At 42.4% G+C, this 24,959-nt stretch overlaps 1 protein-coding gene across 4 annotated transcripts in view; it reads right to left on the bottom strand.

The window, feature by feature from the left end:
- NRCAM (neuronal cell adhesion molecule) overlaps positions 1-24,959 on the bottom strand; it is a 229,535-nt gene that overhangs the window by 34,399 nt on the left and 170,177 nt on the right. For 2 of the 4 annotated variants that reach the window (XM_058681470.1, XM_036497252.2), the window contains 12 exons: positions 24,533-24,655; positions 20,825-20,995; positions 20,369-20,425; positions 18,456-18,567; positions 16,145-16,329; positions 14,323-14,454; positions 8,686-8,829; positions 6,946-7,057; positions 4,611-4,777; positions 4,366-4,513; positions 2,546-2,670; positions 552-653 (listed from right to left, as the gene is read on the bottom strand). In XM_058681470.1, the coding sequence (XP_058537453.1) occupies positions 552-653; positions 2,546-2,670; positions 4,366-4,513; positions 4,611-4,777; positions 6,946-7,057; positions 8,686-8,829; positions 14,323-14,454; positions 16,145-16,329; positions 18,456-18,567; positions 20,369-20,425; positions 20,825-20,995; positions 24,533-24,655 (1,578 nt within the window). Of the gene's footprint in view, positions 1-551; positions 654-2,095; positions 2,126-2,545; positions 2,671-4,365; positions 4,514-4,610; positions 4,778-6,945; positions 7,058-8,685; positions 8,830-14,322; positions 14,455-16,144; positions 16,330-18,455; positions 18,568-20,368; positions 20,426-20,824; positions 20,996-24,532; positions 24,656-24,959 lie in introns of all 4 variants that reach the window. The other 2 variants (XM_036497245.2, XM_058681471.1) reach the window with 2 other exon arrangements.

The following is a 24,959-nucleotide window of genomic DNA, read 5'->3' as shown; positions in this document are numbered from 1 at the left end:
AGTCAAGACCCAGGAAATCACTCCAGGTCTCCCATGTGGGTGGTAGGGACTCACTGCTGCCCCAGGTGCACATTAGCAGGAAGCTGGATCTGAAGCTGGAGCAGGACTAAAACCCAAGCACTTTGTTATGCCATGTAATGTGGGAATCTCAGCCACAGGCTTAGCATTCCTGTGCTGCCCTCTTCAGCACCTGCTCCAGTTGTGACTAACTTGACACTGGAGAAGCAGGTGCTAAAAGGGGCAGCCCAGGGGTGTCTTCATACTGTGATAAATATTTAAGATGATTTTCACATATCCTAAACAAAAGTAACCATGTATTTATTTCTCAATATGAGCGGCAATTAACTAATATCCTGGACCAGAAACTATAACCAGGAAAACCTCCATCTCTCAAGAGACCCACCCTCATAAGCAACTATTTTTATGCTATCAAGACCACAGGAGAAAATACCAGTACATATTTTAATGAAGAATGTCAATTACATATTATTATAAAGTGCTTCAAAAATGGCCTTGAAGTTGACCATGACAATGCCAGTACCACCACCTACTTGTAATAGGGCTGTTGTTGTCATCCCCCGGAGTCCATGACAGCTGTACACTCTTGTCCTGTTGATCTGTCAATTCTAAGTCAAAGGGAGGATTTGGGACATCTGTGGAGCAAACACACACCCCCTGGTTAGGTGTCCACCCTGAGGAAATTCTGCTGTGATAGGATTTACAGAGCACATCTTAAAGACACACCACACTGAACGGTCAGCAAGCATGCAACTGGAACGACGTGGAAACAACTAAGGCAGCTGAGAACACACAAGCATATGCAAGGCACTCCACCCAAGAGAACGGCCTGCTTCTTTTTCAAACGAGGCTTAAGCACTTGTAACGGAAGCCAGCGAAGCAGACATACACAGCTCATCAGCACTCTCTGTGTGCGTCATCCCACAAACACCAACATGAGCACAAGCTCAGAGACACCAAGAGCCAAGCTGGATTTCTAATGCCTGGGAAACAGGGACCAGCCGGTGCTAAGCAATAAACACGGGTGGATAAAAGCACAGTGTAAAGATGATTCCATGTTCCCTCTGAAACATGCTGAATGACAGACTTCGGCACCTCTGGACAGTATCGTTAATCTTACGGGCTTTCTAACACAGAGGCTGCCCAGGCAGCCCTGCTGCTGTGCACGGTGTGTTCCCTCTCAGAGCACACAGGGGCACACCTGTGGGGAAAGGCGACCTAGGAACATGCATGTGTTTCCAATGGTGCTTCTGGGACCCAAGGCATTAGCACTTTCCCTGGGCCGCTGTTTGACCTTGCTCTTGGAAGTTAACTCTGGCTCTTGAGGGAGAGACCACATAAAACTCTTCCTCCTGTCAGCAGTCAAGTGGTCCACACCTATCATGGTCATGTCATAGGTGGCATAATTACAGACTGAAAAATCCCCATGGGTTATGTCACCAAAACTACTTTTATGCATGCCTGTGTTGAGTAAAGATAAGTCTTCTCTAAACACAAAGACTTCTGGAAATAATGACTGGTTTGTCTTCCAGACCCAGGGAAGTCACACACAAAATTGGGCTTATCTCCTATTACACAGTGTGTCCGTGGCCTCTAATAAAAACGTTAATGCTCTCAATATCCATTTTTTTCTTGTACCAATTCCTTGAAAGTCAAATTCCCAGATAATGTTTATTTTTTTTCCACAACTTTTAACAGACTGAAGCTAAAAAACCAAGTTTGTGGAATGACACTGGAGAGAGCTTTTTCGTTCTGTATGATGTGATGATGGCTTCTAGAAGCACCATGAGACTTGACAAGGGAATTAGATCCGAGAGGGAATGAAATGATTTTATAGTAACAGCACATGAAATGTTTATAAACAACTGGCAAGAAGCTCAGGAAATAATTCTAGGCTTATAATGAAGGGATGACAGATCACCGAAAACGACACAACATAACAGATGGCAGGTACCATTTTCCGTTAAGAAACACAATGAGGTGATGGAGAAAAGAAAGTGATGGTTTTTTTTTTTTTTCTGCAAATGTGAAAACTGTTTTCACAGAGAATAGTGAATGAAGACTCATATTAGTTTACCGTATATGGGAGCTGGAGTTGGAGTAGGAGCTAGAAAGGACATTAATACAAAGGATTTAATCAAAATTAGTCATGAAAAGATAAAAGATACACAAGAAGACAAAGATCCCACGTGACTAGGATGCTAAAATTAGGCTCTATGATTAGCTGGGACGTACGGCATTGATGACATGCAGGAACGATATAGGGGGAAAATCCTCCCAGCTCAATTAGAAGTAGCTGATTTTCCCTCCACAGTCTCACTAATGGGACTGGCTATCATTTTATCCCAGTGTTGCCCCAGACGATGCTCACATGGAAATGATCAAAAGTGTCTTTCAAAGAAGAAAATCAAGAGTAGAAGCTCATCAACATTCATGTTGTAAAAGTGTAACAAGCAAACATTTCCTATGCATTTTACAGTCTGTCTTTTCAGGGTGGCCTGCAGTGTCTCTTGGCTACAGTTCTTACCCACGACACTGAGCACAGCACTGGCAGAAACCATGTCCAGCGTCGTATTGGCCACGCATGTGTAGGTCCCGCTATCATGGTCACCCACATCAGTCACCACCAGCTGGTCCCCGTCCACGCTGAACCTGTGAATACAGCACCTTCAGAGCAGCTGACATGGGTGTGCAGCCACTTCCCAGGACTGCTTCATTGTCATAAGAAAGGCAGGAGTGAACTTGAAAGACATGGAAAGATGCTAAACACTGTGGGCCGATGAGAGCAAAAAGTTCCACGCAGACTGCGCATTTCTAGTCCAACCTAAAATCTGAACAACTGTGACAAGGGGAGCATTTCTACCTTCACATGCGTCAGATCACAGGGCCACGACTCAAGGCCTCAGAGGCAACTGGTGGGGTGTGTGTACGTGTGTGTGTGTGTGTGTGTGGCATTGGAAGGCGGTGGGGGAGGTGGTGATCAATAATTATCCCTACCAGGTAACTAAGAAACTCTGAAAAACTGTTTATTCAGTTCAATTTCCATCAAACTGTCTGCTATATTTATTGTTTACTGGACAAATTTGTGTCATTTTTTTGCCATATACATAAACTGTTTAGAGGACAAAGTTCATGCAAAGAATAGTCATCTGTTTTGTCAACAGACATAGGAAGATTTAGATAAGCTGTCTCCCCCAAGAATTCTCCACAGGCTACTTGTGGGCAGGAGAAATTGCCGACTGGTCCAAACCCAAATGTGTAGGGGTTGGTGTTTGGCTCCCATATCAGTGTTTGGGTTTGAATACCAGCTAAGATCCAGGTGTTGGCTTCTGGCTAATGCGTACCCTGGGAGTCACCTGGATCCCTGCCACTCACATAGGGGGTCCAGGTTGGGTTCCCAACTCCTTATTTCCACCTGACTCAGCCTTGGTGGGCATTTGGGGGAGCGAATCATCAAATGGAAGACCTCTCTCCATCACTCTCTATGTTCCAAAAAAAATGAAAATAAATTTAAAAACACCAAACATGTATAAGATTCCTATGTGATTTTGATGAGGCTAAATAAGCCATATGCTCAGAAAAATTCCAAGCTAAAGCACCAGCAAACTTAACCTCATGATCATTTCTATTTTCTTCTTGTCCTTTCCCGATTCTACAAGTCAACTGACCAGCTAAAACACAGAACTAAACTCTGGGCCTGAGTTCTTCGGGGGCCATTAACAAGCAGTAGGGCACCACGGAGGCGCTGATGTTTGAGCCAGCTGCAAAGCAACCAGAGAAATCTACAGCACAGCCCAGCACCCCTTCTGCGAAGGGTTAGACCCATCTTCAGCTCTGCTCGTGCAGCACCAAATCAAGGGCTTCCGCTGGAAAGCACTTTGGTTCTTCTCCCACTCCAGGATATGGAATTGCTACACGGTCAGCTGCTTCACTCGCTTTACTTTGGTACTACCTTTTCTTCCCACTGGCTTGACATAAAAATAAAAAATTAAATCCTTATCTAATTAAAAGTGTCTTTGAAAATAATAACACTCTGATGATTGCAGAGGTTGCATTTCTGCTTAATTGTAGAAAGGTAATAAAAACATCTGTTGAGACATCACTGGTCAAGGCACAAAACAAGGGATGCCATCCAAGACCCGAAGGGTGTTTTCTCTGCCTGCATTACACAAGGGACCGATATACAAAGCTAGACAAATATTCTCAGGGTCTTATTTCAACCACTCGATACTCTCTTAGGCCTGAATATTTTACAGGAGGGAGAAAGTGCACATCTCTTTCTTTTGGAGACAGCAGGTTTCAAAGCTGAAAGTGTTAACAGAAAGGAGAGAAACTGTCTTCCAATACCTTTCGTCATTGGGCAGCTCATTGTTGTCCTTGAGCCATGTGACCGTGGGGACTAAGGTGTGATCATGTTTCACTTTGCACTCAAAGGACACAGTGCTCCCTCTTTGCACAACTGCATATTCAGGCTGCTTAATGATTCTTGTGGGATCTGAAAGTTAAAGTTATTGTTATCCATCGACAAAGTTGGGGAAATTTGTTGAACGTCATGCAGCACTTGAAAAAAAATTTTAGTATCTGTGTCTCACCTTTGACTTCTAAGTGAACCTCATTCTTTGCCATTCCCAGTTTATTCCTTGCAACACATGTGTAGGTTCCTGCGCTGTCCTTCTGGGCCACAGGGATTTCCAAAGTTCCATTTTCATGTAGAACATAAATGTCTTCATGAAGAGCACTTCCTTTGGCCCCTTTAAACCTGCATTGCAGAAGCACACACAAGGAAGCTACAAATACACAAGTCGAGGTCTGATATAAAATGCTGCATTCAAGGCTGCGTCCAGCTGTCAAGTGCAGATAGGTGGAACTTGCTTCAGCTCGAGGCACGCCTTCTATCAGCAGTTACATGCACAAACCAAACCAACGCAAAAACTTCAGCAAGAAATGGGATTTGTACAATTAGGCTGACAACTCATATCTTCCAACTGTAGTTTCTGCGTTGAGAGGCCTAAAATTTAATAAACATGGTGTTATCCTATTTCTAAACTAATGATAAAGTAGGAAGAAAAAAGGGTGTTCTTTCTGATATCTTCCCTAGCTGTGATGTTATTTGTATCTCTATCTGCAGGCTGTAATTCTAAAGAAACTCTAACGTTAAGGCTATAAATAATATACTTTTAACAGCATGAAGAGGAAAATATTCCTGGGAGCGGGGAGACACACTGCATGGGTCAGATGGGAGAAGTAGAGATGGATGAGAAAGGAGGCAGCAAACCAGTCTAGTACTGGAGCAGCTCTATCACCTACGAAATCACACCACAAGCATCTGTGAAGCTCTTCACGGTGGCTAAGTGGCCTGGCTGATTTTCTTTTAAGCATTACATCTGTCTTTATTTTTGCCACAGTAACAGAGGGTCTCCATAATGTCTGGGTCTCGGTAGATGACCAATACATGAATCCTGCAGCTTTGACACATTCACTGAACCACTGACTATCCTGACCTTCCAGCTCATGCTGAAGTCAGCAGTGTAAGAAGATCTGCCAGGCATGTTCCACAAGGCAATGGGCTATAAAAGAGGGCAGCAAAGAGCAGAGCTGAGGGGCCAGCACTGTTACACATTCTTACTGCAGTTCTGGCATCTCATATGGATGTTGGTTCAAGTCCCAGATGCTCCACTTCTGATCCAGCTCCTTGCTAATGGCCTGGGAAAGCAGTGGCGGATGGATCAAGTTCTTGGGTCCCTGCACCCATGTGGGAGACCTGTAACAAGCTCCTAGCTACTGCTTTGGACTGGTCCACCTCTGGCTATTGTAGCCATCTGTGGATGGAAGATCTCTCTCTCTCTGCCACTTCCTCCCTCTGTGTAATGCTGCTTTGCAAATAAAATAAATCTTTTTTTAAAAGTGGAGCAGAGCTTGGTTATATCCAAGTCAGGGGTTTCTGAGAGATTCTAAATGGGAAAAACTGATATAATCAGCTTTCATATCTGCAGGTTCCACATCTATGCATGCTCTATGGACTGAAAATATGCGAAAAAAATTGTTTCTCTACTGCACCTACACAGATTTTTTTTCTTGACATTGTGTCCTAAATAATACAGTGTGAGAACCATTTCCACATTATTTACATTATATTAGGTATTGTAAGTAGCTTAGAGATGATTTAAAGTATACAGAGACACAACATAAGATTATATGCAAATCTTATGTTATTTCCTGTAAGGGATTTTAGCAATTTTGGAGTTGTTTTCCTTGTTGGGATGAGAGGTGGATCCTGAAAATATGATTTAATAAAAAATTATGATTTTGAGTGTATAAAACCCTCTCCTACTTTCAACCAGTCTCTACAGAAATAATACAGAAAGTCCTACTGATGTCCACAGCATTGTAAAATGTCACAGTTTTGTGGTTGGCAAAGTGGCCTGCTAAGTAAGTTAAGTAGCAAGCACAGAACAGGTTAATAAACTTCTGTGATTGAATGAATGAATTTAGCAATAAACAAAACAATGGATTGTCATTGCCCTTTTCTACATTTTAAAATATTTCATTATTTGAAAGGCAGAGGTAAAAATGGGGAGAGTGATGTTATACCTACTTGCTCACTCCCAAGATGGCTGAAACAGCCAGGGCTGGGTTAGGCCAAAGCCAGCAGTTTGGGGCTTCTTTTAGATCTGCCACGTGAGTGGAGGCGCCCAGGCACTTGGGAGTTCTTAGGCTGCTTTCCCAGCCACATCAGCAGGGAGATGGATTGAAAGTGGAGCAGCCAGGACTTGAACCGGTCCCCGTATAGGTTGTGGCTTAACCCGTTGCAGCACAACACTGTTCCCCAGGCATGTTCTTTGACTAAAATCTAACATATTTTGTAATGTGTAGACTTTGGCAAATGTAAACATTACAAAATGAAAGATAACTAGGGCCATGACTTACCACTCAATGGTAGGAAGAGGAGACCCAAAGAAGGCACAGTCTAACAGAGCAGGCCTGTTTGCTATGACCTGGTAAAGTGTGTTCTCAGGGGTGAGGATTCGAGGTGGCTCAGCTGAAAAAAAAAAAAACGTTTTAAAGGTACAGGAAATATCAGACTACATTTCAGGCCTACGACAGGTTTACTGCATTTTGTACTAAAGTTCCTAACAGAGCACAACCACAGTGTCTCTCTCTCTCATGTTCCCTAATAGTCACCCAGTGTGGAAGACCAGATTCCTCCTTCTGCCTTACTCCCCACATCTGACCCAGGCATTCATTTAATTATTGGGTGACTGATCCCTATTTTCTATAATTATGGGAGTCTTTTGCAGGCAGGGAATGGGACTATGCATCCTTTTATCTTCAATATCTTGTCTGGCACAAAAGTAATCGCCCAGTATATTTTTCTTTAAAGACTGATACATCTATCACACTTCCAGCCGGTGAAATGGAATACAGAGAACACACAAGGTGGCAGGGAAAGCAGCAATGGGTGTGGTGACTGACACACGGAGAGCCAAGGAGATGAAAGGGTCAACAACTGGCAACTGAAAGGGGTTCATTTCCAAAATATACAAAGATCTCGAACTCCATTTTCTAAAAGCAAATAATCTGGCCAACAAACAAGAGAATGGATCTGAGAAGTCATTTTCTTCAAAGGAGGACTTATGTACTGCCAATAAATACAAGAAAAATAAAAAGCTCTACATTATTAACCATTAGGAATATGGAAATTAAAACATAGTGAACTGTCACCTCATACCTATTAGAACAATCATTAACAAAAGGACATGGGTAGCAAGTATAGGGCTTTTTTTTTAAAGAAGGAAATCCTGTCATTTGCAACAGCATGAATGAACTGGAGGACATTACTTTATGTCACATAACTGGGCATCGAAGGACAAATACTGCCCCTTTTCACTTAGATGGGAGATCTAGAAAAGCCAAACTCAACAGAGTAAACACAAAATCAGAAGTCAAAACTGCATCCGCACCGGCTACTGAGCTTTTCACGTGAGTGATGATCTTCATTTTAAGCATGCAGTCCATCAGTTCTTGGTATTTTTTTCCTTAATGCTTAAAATGAAGTTCCATATATGTGAAAGGGGGTAGTTAAGTCTCCTGAAGTCTAATTCCCTTGTGCCATCAAAATCATTTTTGCATAAATTTTAATGGATGTAGCATTCGGCAGTTTTGTTATGAGAAACACAATGTTCACACACACTAATTTCATGATAGTCCAATGCTTGAGTGTGCCACAGTTGTTTAATCATATGCTTACAAATTAAAATGTACAACTACGACTTGGGAAAACTCTAAGCAATATGATTAATGGCTTGTTCTCGAACAATCAGAATTAAGAAGCTGCTATTTAAACATGCCAGTTTCTAAAGATGAAAGAAGAGTAATAATATCCAGTCATTAGGACCAAACACTACCTTCCTTTTTGAGAGCTTTCACACTATGAATGGAGCAGCCTCCCTATTTGACTATGTCTGCAATAAAGAATGCACCATTCTAAAAACTGTGTTATGACAGAATATACAGATGACGTAATATCACATAGGGCAGGATCTGCATCCATCTTCAAGCATCCTTCACAGCTTCACCGGCTGTGTATTTTATACAGTAACACATGAAAAGAAAACCACTATAGTCATTCATTGAGTTGGCCATTTATGTAATAAACAAAGAGCTTACCTAGCACATTCACAAATGCATTAGCCAGTAAATATCCATATTCATTTGAGGCATTACACTGATACACTGCGCTGGATCTTTCTTGAACATTTGAAAAAATAATGGTATCACCATCTATTTTTCTGCTGGGGTCATCAGGAGTAACTGCATGGAAAAACATAAAAAATTATATATACCTCTCTGTGAAGAATTATATTAGACATATAAAACTCGGGGTCTATACTATATAACTAGTTATCAGGAGTGCAGGAATACAGGCGCCTCCAGACAGATGCAATGAAAGAAACTAGAATCTAGGCAAAAACCATGGGTATATGCTCAACACTCAGTGTCAAGTGGATCGATTCTATATCAATGACCACAAATTTATGTAAAAACTGCACTATAAATTCAGAAGACATTGCATGGTTCATAAAGAGACTGTGGTTATTTCCAAAGAGACAAGTTCATTGCTGTGAGGCTCAGTGAGGAGCTGCAACGTGCTGCCGAGGGTAACGCATCCTCTATCGGAGTGCTGGTTCAAGTCCTGGCTGCTCTGCGCTAGTCCAGCTCCCTGCGTGTGACTGGGAAGGCAGCAGAGGGTGGTCCAAGCTTTCTTGAGACTGTGGCTGCCACACAGATGACCCAGACGAAGTTCCCGATTCCTGGCTTTTGTTTCACCCAGACCTGGTTGTTGCCACCACTTGAGGAACAAAATAACGGATGGAAGATCTCCCTCTGTTCATCTCTCCCCTCACTTTCCTACCGCTCAAATAAGTAAATAAATCTTAAAAAAAGAGAGACAGCAAAAGCCAGTCCAAAACTGCAGAAGCACCCTAAGGCATCCAAAGCTTTCCATTTCAAGATCCTCCTTCTTGAAGCAAAAACATAAATCAAGAAGTCTATGATAAGACTAGGACTAAGCAACAAATGTGAAAATGTTAAAATATCCCATATTGGTAATTCCTGAAGTTAACACAGCAAGCTTTCTCTTTCAGAGAACTAAATCTCTCAAGTGCTTAAAATGCATGTCGAGAGCAGGAATGATCCTCACTGAAGCGGAATTGAGCCAGTGAGGTAATGTGATAGGTGAGGATTTGGCGCAGACCGAGCCCACACATTTGGAACTGCTGTGTTACTGGAGAGGAATCCCTTTGATGCATGTTAAACCTGACAGGCTTTTAAAAGTGCCCTCGCTGGGGGTGTAGCCCCTGCGGCAGCATGCTGGGAGGAATTAAGCCTGAGTAACATCACCCTTTCTCTGAAACTGCTCCAGCAACCTGAATCAACTAAGAAGCCTTTACTTTGACTGTAACCACCACCTTGTCTCTTGGGTGAGAGGAAAAAATGTGCGTTTAAGACATATTTATTATTACATTTAGACCCTACATCGCTTTCACTTAGCAAAAGCTTAGTTCACCTGCGGTTTATTAACTTGCTTTACCAGACCATAAACCGGGGCTGGGGCTACTCATGCCTGTTTTATTACACATTCTCCAAGTATGGTGCCCACTCATTCTGTAGCGGCTTTCTCCTTGCCGCTGTTAAGTTCACACACACTCGGCGTCATTCATTTCTGCAGGCTGGAAGTCTGACCTGGCTCTTGTTGAGCTCAAATTCAGGTGCCAGAGGGATGGCAGTGGCCTTGGGAGCTTCCTGGAACAGGTGCATGTCCTTGCCCGTTCTAGCTCCTGGGACATTCCTTGGTCCACAGACACCTTCCTCCATCTTCGAAGCCATCAGTGGCCCACCTCTCTCATCGTTCTTCTGCAGTCACATTTCTCTCTGACCGCAGCTGAGAAAGGTACTCTGCTTTTAAGGGCTTGTGTGATTCAACGGGGCCCAGGCCAGAAAATCCTAGATAATCCCCATTAAGGCCCTTAACTTAAATCACAACTGCGAAGTCCGTTGCCATAGAAGGTAACATACTCACATATTAGAGAGGGTAGGTGATGGACATTGTGGTAGTCTGCCTACCAAAAAGTCCTTGTCATTTATATCCTCAGAGTTTTTCATATAGTTCACATATTTCTAAAAAATACCTTATACCAAAACTTAGAATTCAGTTTTTGGCATCTAAGAATTCTGAACTCTAACTTAAGAGCTTCTTCTTGTATACCCATTAGTACCTCCATTCCTAAGCAGCCTGACAGAGGTAATAGCTGCTGTTTAACATTCTGATCCCGATCAATAGTGAATTTTTGAGTCATCTCAGACCCCAGGTTGTTCAGCTAGAGAGAGAGAGAGAGAGCAATGCTGGGATGCTCTGACTTGGCTTCTTAAACCACACCTGTTGTTTCTGATTTTTAATGATTTCTAAATTGCCTTAAGGAACATGTTTGGCTAACCACAACCCAAACACAACTCATCATCCCTTCAACAGGATATGGGTTTCACTGAGAAATGACAGCAGGGTCCAGAAAAGTCGCACTGGTGCGGGAAGTGAGCTGCTGCTGCTGCTGCTGTAGCAGGCAGCTACAGGCCTGAGAACGCAGCGTACCTTAGGGTGGGCCTATGTTCCTTGCCTAAGAGTCCAACTCACACGTTCTTGGTGATGCCAAGCCACCAGCTCAACCAGGCATGTCAGAATATACAGTCTTTACCAACTGAACCTGACACTTGGGGACGCTGTTGGGACTCTTCAGGGAACTCTTGTTGCCCACGCCAAGCTGCATCAACGTGAACAGGTAAGGCAGGAGATCACAGTTCCTCAGTGTATCACATTGTGCTGACGCCGTGGGCAGAGCTCAGGACTGAAGCTCTGCACTGTGTGATAAGAGCTGGTCAGCTTTCTTGAACATACCCAGCCTTAAAACGTCAAAGCTCCACATGACACTGGATGAGTACACAGTTCTGATTTCTGCTGCCAAAATGTGGCACATACATGTGAATGTACTCAATGTTACTGTAGTGTGTGTTTAAAGATGGGACAATTTGTTTACTTATTTTTTTTTAATCAATCAATAAGGACAATGTTATACCGGCATGGAACCTGAAGGCAACAGTCAATGTTAGGAGGCCAATGTTCCCCAAGTGAAGATCCATCAATCACACGCATGAGTCACCTTAAAGAAGCCATTCTGTGGCTCACAGCTGCACCTTCCTTTGTTAACAACTCTTTGAGAAGGTCACCTGAGAGGTACCGGACTGCATCTGCCTCACTGATACAGCAGTCTTCACACAGTGACTTTTGGTAAGGTGTCCAGGAAAACAAAACCTGTAGACCAGAATCATGAAGCAGCACATCTCTTTCCAGGCTGCCTTCTTTCTGAGTATTTATAAAAGAAGTCAAAGCAAACCTTGGAATTACCGCAGAGCCATATGGAGCTCAGTCGGTAACTGGACACAGGAGGTCACTGTTACAGCACGGAGATGTGACACCCCTGGACACAATGTGCCGGCCACGGCCTGGGACTGACTCTCCAGCACGCAGGGCCAGATGCGTTAAAGAGTAGCAATTAATTCTGGGCAGAAATGCCTTCCTCTGTTATAATTGAACACTGCAGAAATAACCTGATGCCCCTCAGGTAAGGTGATAGTATTCAGAAAATGTTTTCTTTGAATCTTCCTCTGTTAACCTTCCTGACATGGCAGGCATGAACTGGAAAATACTTTCAAACATTTAGATAATGACAACAATAATGTCACTTTATACATATTCTTATAAAAGGAAAAACAATGTAAAATATCAGGCAAACCAGATAGTATTATTTGTGTTTTGGAGAAGAGAAACAGAAGCATTTCATGTTTTGTTTAAATGGGATTAATATTCAAGTTTTCTAAGCCAACTTTATCTTTCCTGGGATCTGAACACTTGGAAGTAAAATAGGGCACATCTCAGGGTAAGGAGTTGGGTGTTCCTCTTTATCTCTTCTGTTTATCATCTGCAACGGGACACAGAGCCCCTTATTTTGAGGAAAGGAAGCAGGGAGATGCCATGGTGGAATCTTTGGAACATCCTGCACCAGGCTCCAGGTGCCAGGCTGCTGGCCACATGCGACTGGCTCTCAGTCCCTCCCTTCCACGAGAGCATAGGGTGTGTGGCAGAGGACAGGTGCCTATTCTCAACCCCTATTCCCTCCTCGTAGTTGAGAGGAACAAGGTCCATGCAACAGGGTCTGAGGGCCAAGGAAAATCACCCGGGGATGACTAAAATCCTGGAAGAGATAGAATCTCCTGCTGCCTTATGAGTCAGAAATTACAGTGCCCATGACCTTGGGAACCACACCAAGACTGCATAGGCGAGGAGGAGGAAGAAAGAACTTAGGGACTCATCAACCTGGGACTTCCTGGGACCTCAAGGGAACTGCTTTGGCCTCTCCTTACAGTAATAAGTTCATACTCTCTTTGGCCCTGGGTTCTGCGCCCACGTGCCCAGAGTACTCTCCCAGGCACTGCATGTCGCACAATACAACACAAAACAATTAAGGTTCTCTTTCAGCATCAGCAAACTGCAGCTGTGCTTTTTCCCCAGACTTTGGCAGATTAAAAAAGTTTTGAGTGTTTTGGAGAAAATTTGTCCAATAAACATACTGCTTATTCTTCAGCGGACATTTTTTTTTAGTAACCCAGTTCGCCCTAGAGGTCCAGAGCTGTCAAAGACATTGAGCAAGAGACCAGAGGTATTGGCAGCCAATTTTTACAGTTTCATCCAGCAGTAGCTTCCAGATCGGAAACACACCAAAGTATCACCTTTTGCTGTGAGGATCCAAGTCTCTCTCCTTGATCCTGCTTCTCTTTTCACAGTGTTTGTGTCCCCTGACTGGCCAGTGTCTGCAATGGCAGAGGTGCCAGCTGGTGTCTAGGCAAAAGTGGGAGGCCAGGTGGCACAGGGAACAGGGGATGCTGCATAGCCCTGTGCACAATGACACTGCACCTGCACAGCTGTTCCCCTGCCCCTCCTCCACAGCTGTTCACCCTGAGTTTCTGTAGTGTCCTGAGTGGAAGGTTGTTGTCAGAAAGTCAACAAAGTGCATGCTGCCTGCTAACTTCTGAGATTTACTCCAGGCCACTCGAATGGCTAAAAACCCTTTCTGTGTTCACTGAGCACTTCTGGTATTGGAGCTGCAGAACAGGGGTGGTGGCTGCAGGAGGTGACAAGGACAGCCAGGCTGAGTAAGCATTGCTGAATTTGAGCTCGGTGGCACTCAGACAGGGAACAATGATAAACAGCTAAGCAGTCTATACAGACTGCAGTCAGAGGACATGGTCCTGGAGTCATCACCCCTAATGATGGAGAACTTGGAACATCTTGGCTCCACTTTGGAGTCAGAACTCCAGAAGACCATTTCTTACATGCACTACTTTCTCTGCCTGGTCTCCCACCTGTCACCTCTGATAACACTTCCATAATTCACTGGATGTTCTGAACAAAAGAAGACAATTGCAATGTCCATGGCATTTCTTTCTCCCCTGGTCATTCTCCCCAGGACCCATGTAAAACAGAATAAACACTGCCACATCCAAGTCAACATGCATCATTATGATAACAGCATAAAGGACACAAAGTTATCGTAAATGTCTAGTGGTAAAAAAGCAGAATCCTAAAGGTTCTTTGGTGCCTCTGTGTTTCTTAATCTGAATCATTACTTTTTATCATCATTCATTCATTGTTGAGATGTAGACAAAGACTCTGAGGACACACTGCAGGAAACTTACTTTCTATTGGGACGCCATTCATTAACCAGTTAATTCTGGGCTTGGGGTCACCGTTAGCACTGCAGATCAATGTCCCATTCTCTCCCGGGGACAGCACCAGGTTTTGAGGGGCCATGATCCAATATGGAGCCGCTTTATTGAGGGAAACAAGAAAAAGGCCAAAAGACTGAATCAAATGAAATTTTAGTACATTAACATTCAGTACTATTTGACAATAAAAAAAACCAGGGTTTTTAAAAAACACTTGTTAGTCTTTAAGAGTAAGTTTGTAATCAATGGTTTGAGGAACACTTCAAATTCTCCAAAGAATGTTTCAAGGGATGCATATATATTATCTCTAGGCCTGATTGATATGAGTATTACAGTCTCCTTTTACCTTAAAAGTAGTTGGACGCTAAATGGGTGGCAGAGGGTTGGGCGTTTGGTACAATGGCTCAGAGTCTACTTTGATACCTGCATCAAAATGACACCTAAATCAGAATGCTTAGGTTCAAGTGCTGGCTCTGCTTCCAACACTGACTGCTAGCTAATGCGCCTTCTGGCCGACTAATGGTGATGCCACCAACCTGGAACACCTGCATTGAGTTCTCAACTCCTGGCTTCAGAGATGGTTGTGGACATTAGGGGAGTGAACCAGTAGACTGAAGATCTCTGTATCTCTTGCTCAAATACATAATTAAACAGGTGACAGATTTATCTAAGGTTTATAACAATGTACAAGCATAGGTAGGGCCAGGAAACAGGATTTTACATTTGGAATCCTATATACTTCCTCTAATTATAAAATTAGAGAACAATTAATACAGTGATGCCTTTTGAAAATTGCAAAGATCGTACAAAATATTCACACATATCTTTCCCTTGGCTTCTTCTAATGTTAATAACTTACATGGCAAAAGTACAGTTATCATTATAAGAAGCTTACACTGATATCATACTATTAACTAAACTGTACAGTTCATCAGGATATCCAGTTTTCCCTTTAACACATTGCTTCTGTCCCAAGATCCTGGCCCACACACTACTTCTGCAGGCCATGTTTCCCCAGTGTCCTCTAATCTGATAACTCATTGATCTAGCCTTGTCATTCATGACTTGACCCTTCAAAAGAGTACTGGGCAGTAACTTCGTAGAATGTCTTTCAACTTGAGTTTGTCTGAAGTTTCCCCAGAATTAGATTGAGGGTTTGTTCTGGGGAGAACAGGAGATGATTCTCTGACTCTACCACCCTGGGAAGTTCCTGAAGTTGCTGCTCAATATTGGTGATGTCCACTTATGCCACCTGGCTAAGGTGCTGCTCCCCAGCCTTCTCCGCTACAAGGTTACTGTCCTCTCATGTCCCCTATTCCAGTAGCAGCAAGTCACCAAGCCCAGCCACAAACTCACAGGGCAGGAAGCCCAGATGGAAGGAGTCCTGAAGCTTCACTGGACAGATTAAATCTGACCCTGAAGTTCATTTTTGGGGGGCTGGGGAGGAGAGAAATACTTTGAGGCTATGCAAATGCCCTGTTTCTCTCTTCCTCCACCGATGCTAGCATTCACTGGTAGATCCTGATGACAGCAGTTATCACTGTGGGGATGTAACAGTGATTTTTTATTTCCATTATTCCTTCCACATTTATTGACTGGAATTCTTCGGAAGGGGATTTTTAACCCGACTTAGATGCACTATAAATATCACTGAGAAGAGTTTAAAGATAGTGCAAATGTTGATAGAAATTTACAATTGTCTTCATTGAAGAGCATAATCAAAGGCATATTGCATTGGTCCTTCAAGACCCATCCTGAAGACAGCAGAAATACATTTAAAGCAACGAGGTACCTTTAACTGTCACAGAAATAGTGTGATGGATGGTTCCCAGTGTATTTTTTGCTATACACTGGTAATTTCCAGAGTCCGCTTCTGAAACCTGAGTGATCTGTAGGGTTTTCTTGAAGTTTCTATAAAATGTCCGGCTGGGGGGCAGTATTCCATCTTCTTTTATCCAGTAAATAATTGGGGTAGGCCTGATAGAAGAAATAAGTCAGAACATTACCGAAAACGTAGCTCACCCAGGACTGCCCCTGAGAATTAATTTTCATGCAAGTTCATAAAAAGTCTTTATTATATGAAGATCATGAGAAACATACAAGTATTTTAATCAGCATCAGACTTCTATAAACAATGTTCCAAATCTTACATTTGAGCCCATATGTTACTGTTTTCACACAATCAGAACTACACTAGTTTACGGCACATCATAAACTTCCATTTAAATAATGCAGTGTGAATGCTAGCCTTAGCTGCTTTACTGAAAGAAACACATTTCTTCAGTTCTTCTTATCTGTGAGGAACTGCAGAAAGTTTTTATTGGAAGGTATTCATGTCAGTCACAGAAATTGCTATTAATGTAATGATGCTGAATTACTATTTTTCTTCAGCTAGAATGTGAATTTTGTAGTGAGTTCATACATGTTCTGGTGCCTGTGAATTTTCACACACAATTCTATATCAAATGGAAGAACTTCTGTATTCTATGACAAGCTACCTTGTGATGTGAAATGATTAGAGTATAACATCTTCCTCATTTCACTATTAATGAGATCCTTAAACATATTCTTATGCCAATAGATAACAGATAAAACTAATAAATTATACATGTTTCCTCAATATGTTTACTATTAAGTCATAAAATATAGAGACAGGTGCAAAGTTGCAAAACAGGCTTGAGGCTGGAGGATCATTGTCAAGTTCTCGGCAACGTTCCTTCGTCATCTGATATTTTCTCTGATTCTGGATTCCTGACCTCTTTCGGCCTTAATTTCAAAAGTTTCCATTGTTAATGGGGATGCCGATGCTTGACTTGGTCTAATTAAAAACCCACTGAATACATACATTCGTGAAAAGGATGGACCTTTAGTATGTATTTATGCCATGATTTCCTGACTTGGCCAGCAGAGGCCTCCATGTGCCTTCTCAAGAAACATGACTCCTACATTCAGGGAAGACTATGAGGCCAAGAGACAGCAGGGATCAACCAGCAGGAGGGCAGCATGCTTCTGAGAGCCCACGCAAGGTTATATGCAGACCTGCCCCTCTGTCCATGTACTTGCTCAGGGTGTTAAGCCAGAAATTATCTAGAAAGTCACCTGTAATGTGAACCTAACCTAACACTTGCCCTAATACCTAGGTGAGGCCTCCCTGCAATTCTTGGCAAAGGCGTATCAATTCTGGGTGGCTCCATTTTGGAGGTGTGGTATCCTGATAGAGGTTTGTCTTTGTGACCTGCCTGAAGGAAGCAGCAGAAGGGACTGTTCCAGTTCCGAGCCAAAGCCCTCAGAGGCCCCGCATGGTTGTACTGTTAGCAGAAAGAGCCCGGTGAAGTGCCAGAGCAATGTCAGGAACTCACAGCCAACAGTTGCTCAGCAGCCCCAGCCAGCCAACCTGAGGGTTCTGAACCTTCAGCTGAGCCACCCAGCAGGTGCTGGCACTTGTTCAGCCTGGGTAAATATAGCTTAGCTGCCCTTTCAACCTCTTGATAAGCAATCAGTAACAAATAGGTAGCCACTAAGCTTTGAGCTGTTTGTTTTAAAACAGTCAAATCATACGATCTAATTATAAATCACAACCATCATAAGATAATTATCCATACCCAGTTCAAGATGAACAGTATTACCATACCAAAATATTTTAATACTAACATGAGATGCATAGGGTATTCTTTGAAAATAGCTACATTTTTTATAAGTATGATTAGTTACAATTATAGTTGATGGGATTAACACAAAAATGATGACCCTTCCTATGATATTAGCACTCCTCTACCAAAGTGCTAATGGTTTCTAATAAGAAACATGATATCAGAAGCTAGGCATTTGGCCTAGTGGTTAAGAAACTTACATTCCATGTCAAAGTGTCTGTATTTGGATGCTGGTCCACACCCCAATTTTGGCTTCTGATTAATATGCACCTTGCAAGGTAGCAGGTGATCACCTCCACTGAGTTTCTGGCTCCTGGCTCAGCCCTGGTTGTTGCAGAACTTGGAATCAGCCAATGAGAACTCTATTTGACTCTATCTCTCTTGCTCTCAAACAAACCAATAAATGAAAAAAAGAAATAGAAATGTACATAAGAACAAAAAGTATTAACTCACAGGCCTTCGGCAATGCACTCGAGCGAAAGCACATTTCCTCTTAATTCCTCTTTGGTACTTTTACTGCCTTCTGGAGTTAAAAATGTTGGGGGCCTCTCTCTACTTGACTTAGCTGCAAACAAGAAAATCAACATGTATTAAACAGGATGAATACACATTTCTAGAAACAGCTAACAAAAAAGAGGTCAGAAATTCTAATCCCTTAGCAAAACCTTTGAATGTTAATGCAAAGTTTGTTAAGCTACAAGCACATACATGCAGTCTGTCCTGCAGTTATCTCTCACTCAGTTAACCAGGAGCACAAACAACTTTGGCTGCACAAACCCTAGCAGTAAGGACTATTTTCCTTTGTGCATTTCCTTAATTTGGGTGAGGGTTTTATAAATTTTCTGTGGATTCAAACATTTTGACTACATCAGGATAGACAGGAAAATTGTTATCAAATCATGTATCCCTTAAGATCAGTGCTCGGGTCCCAGCAAAAACAAATGGTCCATCTCTTGGAAGATACTGGGTTTTTCAGAAAGGTATACTCATGAAAGTGGTATTTTGGTTTAGAGTGGGGGAAACATTTAGCCAACTCCATTGATGAGTCACATCTAACTCCTAAATTACATGGTTTATGGAAAACAAAACAGAAACAAACATAAATGGAGAGTTACTGGAAGAGGCCTGGCTATAACTTCAGAATAACGGTGAAGTCAAGGACAAGGAAAGCGGTCTTCTCGCTGGAGAGCACAATCCAAGTCCAAAATGTTAGGGGGTCTGGACACAACCACTTTCTTATTTGAAAAGACCTTTCTAGACTGTGGCCTTGGCTTCTAAAGGGGCCTCAGCAACACCCAAGGTAGAAACGATAGCTGTTGAGTGTCTAAAATCTTTTGACAATTTGCATGCGTTGTCTGTCTGATGCTCACAGACATTGAGAGGAAAAGTCATATAATAGTGAATTATGTTTACTTCTGGGGAGGAAAAAAGTCTGGATACCAGAAAGGACACTTGCTTGAGAGAAATTGTTTTTTCTTAAGAATTTGGAGACTATGGGAGAAAACTCCTTTGAACTCATGAATGTAATAGTTTCGAAACCCATATTTTTCATATTTTCATAAGTATATACATATCAACATAAAATAAAAGCAGGTGTTGCATGTCTACCTCGGTCACTAATGAAACATTAGTGCTTTTTATTTTCTATCTCAAGGATGGAGAGTGAACACAGTAGAATCCTCACTGTGGATAATTAAGTGGACTTCACATTCAGTTTCTATTCCTTGCCTTGATGGTGCTATAATCAACAGCTACAATTCTCTTAAGGGCAATTCAATTATTTTCTGCTTAGGAGAATATAATTAATGCTCTATTTTTAACTGGTTTATTACCATAGGAGACAGTGACTTTGCTTTTAAACAAAGAGAACTATTACTCATTATGTCGATGATGCCCTAAGATAATTATGCTGATAATGCCTTATGAAAACAGGTGGGAAATGTGCTGCTTTATTATCGAATCCATTTAAAGGTTGGTTATAAAACAGAAGCTTTGGTGAGTCAGTAGCCAACAAGTGACTGTATCTTGTCAGTTATTTAGTTCATGAGGAGAATTTATGAATGGGACAAAAAATGGAAAATACAATGCTAAACAATCATGAAAGGTTTTTTTCCCCCCAAATCATGTGACAAGACTCCACATGAAAACAGTTACAAGTTTCATTGTCATACATATATCATGAAAATGTTTTAGTGACATGCTTGAGAATCTACCTAGATTTCATAAGAAATACACAGTTGAACTAGGCAGTAAACACATAACTAGCAGTTCCACAAAAAAGTAAGGTTAAATAGCCATGGACGTGAAGTTAGTGAACTAAATTCTACAATGAAGGAAAAACAGCAGTTACAATCACCAAAACTCACCACCATAAAACTCAGTGTCACTCAAATTAGCAGCTATAGTGTCATTCAATTCATCCACTGAAATAAACAGAATATTATGAAGAGGGCACAATCGTAGGGAGAAGGGTCAAAAAGTACAGGGCAACAAAAGCAAACATACACAGCTGGGTAAGTAAAACCAGTGGTTCCCACGGCATGTGTCATTCGCTCAGCCAACCCCAACCAGTTCTCAGGGCAAACTCAGCCAGGCGATTCAGAAGGTGATCATAAAAATAGTAATAACAACCACAAAAATCGAGTACTTGGCATATGTATGCACTTTCTCAGACACAGGGCAACCCCCAAAACATCCCTAGATCACTTCCTAATCAGGGAATCTGTTCACTATTGAGGTCAATAGCAACTGGATGGTTCAGACATTCTGTGTGGATCTGTCAACACCTTTGGGAGAGGGACTTGGGGAAGCTGCTGTCTTACCTGAAAGCACTTTCACGGATATAGGCTGCTTCTGCTGGATGGTCTGGGTGTGATTAAACCGAGCGTAACAGATATAGTCTTCACGGGTGTCCTCTGGGAGGACGTTGGAGAAGTAAAGGTCTCCATTCAGGCCCTGGGAAACCCTCTCGCTTTGTGGAAGTCTTTGAAAAGCTGGAGAAAGGCAGAGATACCCACATCATGAGACCTCTGTCCAGATTAGCCAGAGAAACAACATCTAGCAACCATTCTAGGAATTTGAATATCTGTTCTCTTTAGAAAGCTTTTAGAGTAGACGCAAAATAATTGTAAAAGAAAGCACAGTACAGTAAAATCGCCCTGTACTCGTTTCTCTAGGGTGGAGATAGAGGTGAAATTGGAGGGTTTTGTTAAGCAAATGTAAGCCGAACAAAATAAAACAAAAAAACCCTTCATAAAGTTTGTGTGATTCGCCTTGGTAGCTTAGTCCCTGCTACAGATCAAATGCATGCAGGAAGATTGGAAGAGGTTACCACAGGTTTTATCTAACAGTCCCAGCAGTGCCGGCTGTATCTGAGCTCACAATTGAAGACTCAGGCAGCAAATGGGCAATTAACATTAACGAGGACACCCTGACCCCCCATGCTTAGTCTCTTGCATTTGACCTGTCACATGTATTTACATGAGTCCTTTCCGGTTCTTTGCATTGCATTTATGCACTGAAGACTGGTAATCTCTCTCTTCTCCAGGATTTACGATCAAGAAGGGTCAACACTAGCATCTGCATTGTCCCTTGTCGTTGCACTGGGACAGTGCCTGGTGCTTCACCAGGGCCCCTTCCAACACTCACTAGGAGAGGACATGAATAAACATCAGGACTGACTTCCTTGGCCCAACGGAGGAATTGCGCAGCCTTAGGCACCGGAAGGGAGGAGCGCCTGAGTGGACACAGGCGCAGGGAGGTGGGCCGGTGGCAGTCAGTGTGAATTTACACTTGGCCTGCTGAAACGTACCCTGAAGCTCTGACTCAGTTCACACAGCTGCCACAACTGGAGGGGTCTTCAGCCGCAAGGCTAAAGAACTGAGCAAGTCACACATCCCGGTGACCTGGAGTCAGATGCTGTGTCTCCTGGTAGGATTTTTGTCAGTTTGAGTGAACACAGGGTACTCTCCCTGCGTAGGAGCCTGCTCTATCATTTCAGAAAATGCAAAACTCTGGTTAAAAGCCTGCCTCCGGGCTTGAAGAAACAGCACAGGCTAATCGTCTTAACCAAATTCCTGGTCAAGATATGGGGTTTAATACCAGTGCATGGTGCTAAGCTTTTAATTCTCATGGAAGGATAGTTTTAAAAATAATTTAAAAAACAACAGGGATTTATTAATGAACGCAATGAGTAAAAGTCAACCACATGTGTGTCTTTCTCCTGCTGTATTTGATATTTGATGTTTACTGGTAGATCAAGTGTAAGGTGACGGGATGCTGAGGCTATGGCATTTTATCCTTTCCAAGTTCTCTGCTTGGCATCTATGCACCTAAGAGTAGCTTTATAATGTCATCTTGCAACAAGAATGTTGTATGGAACTGAATTTTTTTCTCATATTCTCAATGCAAATCCCTTCAAAAGGTCGGATGCTTTGCCAATGGCTTACAATGTGTTAATGACACAGTCAGCTGTGCAATGTGGGGAGAAATTAGTTTCATATTCTGATTATTCTGAGACTTTAACATGTGCTATGTCTCTTTATTAATCACAGGGGTTATGCTTTCTGCATAAGAACCAGGGACCCAATAACTTGGCCTCATCTTGGCAGGGACCTTTGGAGAATGTTACTCTCAAAGCTATAAATCGCTCAATAACATTTGGCTTGCTACTTAAGATCGGTGAAAGCTGCTATGTGATAACAAAAAATATGACTTGCTTGTATATTTGGTTTTCATTTCCTAGTTATTCTTTCTCCACAGGATTTCATGACTCAAAAGTGAAAACGAAATATTCTAGCCACGTTTTCTGTTGTATGTGTGGATAACCTGTGGTTTCAGAGATACTGAGTCACTGAGAATAGAATATGTTTCCTAGAAATACATTCTCACCTCAATTACGTGGGTCTCATGGTGAGTTCCATGCTGCCGCACCTGAAAGTCGCCTCTCAGGCTAGATGTCACCTAACCCAGGGCTCATTATTCCTTCCCCACACACTTCTGTCACCTTGTCCTTGGGCTATTGCTCTTGCTGCATTCTCTTCTTGCCTCCTGACTGCACCTGCTCCTCTGCTTGGCTGGTGTATCCCTGAGCTCTCAGCTGCTGCATGGCTCCTGGCCTCAGTCTCCCAGGCTCTGCTCCCCACCATCTGCTAGTTCAAGGTCTGAAGGAGTATTTAGATTCCAATGACTCACACACTGCTGATTACAAGCCCAGATCTTTCTTCTGATTCATAATTCTGACTCTCACTGAGCATCTCAACTCAAGCACCTTGCAAACCTCTTACATCGCAAACTCCGGTTCTTAACCTCCAAGCAGAGCTATGAGCTAGCTACCTCTAGGGACACACACTAACCCATTGAGAAGGGAATTTGGGAGGAGACTAGAGAAGCAGAGCCAAAAACAATTCCCTTGAAGATTGGAATACAGGTGGATAAATCTGAAATCACTCAATGGGTGTATTCATTTCTTTTTGCCCCATCTGGAAAGTGGAAAGAATAACTGCACATACCTTACATGGGTGATGAAAAAGAGATTAATGAAATAAGTCATTGTAAAAGTTTTACCAAGGAACCCGTACTTAGTTAAAGCTCACTACATATTAAGTAATGTTGAAGATAAACAAACAAAAACATATTCGAAACATATTGATTTCCTCTCACCATAGGCTTCTGCCGTCTTAGGAAATAGAAACTGAATCTTACTATTTATTCCCAAACACTGTGCTATCTGTGATTCCTTTCTTTCGTGCTTCCTCTCTGATCCCAATCAATCCTGGAGGCTCCACTTTGAAAGCCATTCTTATCCTCTCTACTACAGCCACCCCTGACCAAGGCATCGTTAACACCTGCTCAGGTCACACCTGCTCAGGTCACAGCGGTGGTCGCTTGCAGATCTCCGCCACCCCCCCCCCGCCCCCGTCTTGTCCTCTGTATTTCCCACATGTGAATTCAAGGAAGAGGACTGTTTCTTTCGGATAAATCCTTCAACATTTCCCTGATTTGGAGCAAAAGCCAACGCCTCTTTCCTGATGCTCTCATGACCTCTCCGGTCTTACTCACTGCCTCCCTTTAGGTTCCCTAGTCTGATCACATTGGCTTCTAGACTTTTTTTTCCAACACACATCAGGGTTGTTCCCAGCTGGGTGTCTTATACCCATATTCCTTTCCCACTCAGATATTTATGGGTCTTGCTTACTCCCTTAGTCCATTAGATTAACGACTCAATAACACTTATTGCTAACTCACAGGGTTTTCTCATGTGTACATTGTCTTCCCCCTTCCCCAACTCCATTCATACCCACTGCAAAACTCTAAGTTCACTGAGAAGAAGGGCATTTGGTGTATTTAGAACAGTGCCTGGTGCTAAGTGAATGCTCAATAAAACTAAGTGGATGAATGAAATGATATGGTATTCACTCCCATGAGTGGCTACTGGTAAACATTTTATGAGTCACATGGGGAAGTGATTTACTATGACTGTAAGCAACCATAAGACCCTTGAAGTAAGAATTAATATTGTTAAAACTTACAATTATCCATCCAAAAAATTATGGCTGGTGGTAATCCAATTGGGGGCCTGCAGGGAAGTACTAAAGATTGACCATTTCGTAGTGTTATTGGTTCAAGTTTTTCTTTAGTCCACAGTGGTGATCCTATTTAAAAACACACACAAACACAATTTTAACTGCATTAAAAAATAAAACACAAATACAAAAAATGTGGAAACAATGATTTTGAATCTTCACACATTGATTTATGGCAAATGTTTTAAATATAGTATTGAAAATAAAAAACAAAGGGCTGATATTTGGCAAGTCAAGCTGCTACTTGCTATGATGGTTCATGTCCCAGCTGTTCCACTTCTAATCCAGCTCCCTGCTATTGGGAAAGCAATGAAATGTGGTCCAAGCACTTGGACTCCTGTACCCACACGGCAGACCCAGCAGGAGCTCCAGG

Source organism: Ochotona princeps, chromosome 25, assembly GCF_030435755.1.
Source record: "Ochotona princeps isolate mOchPri1 chromosome 25, mOchPri1.hap1, whole genome shotgun sequence".
NCBI lineage: Eukaryota > Metazoa > Chordata > Mammalia > Lagomorpha > Ochotonidae > Ochotona > Ochotona princeps.
This window is presented reverse-complemented; position numbering and strand designations above follow the sequence as displayed.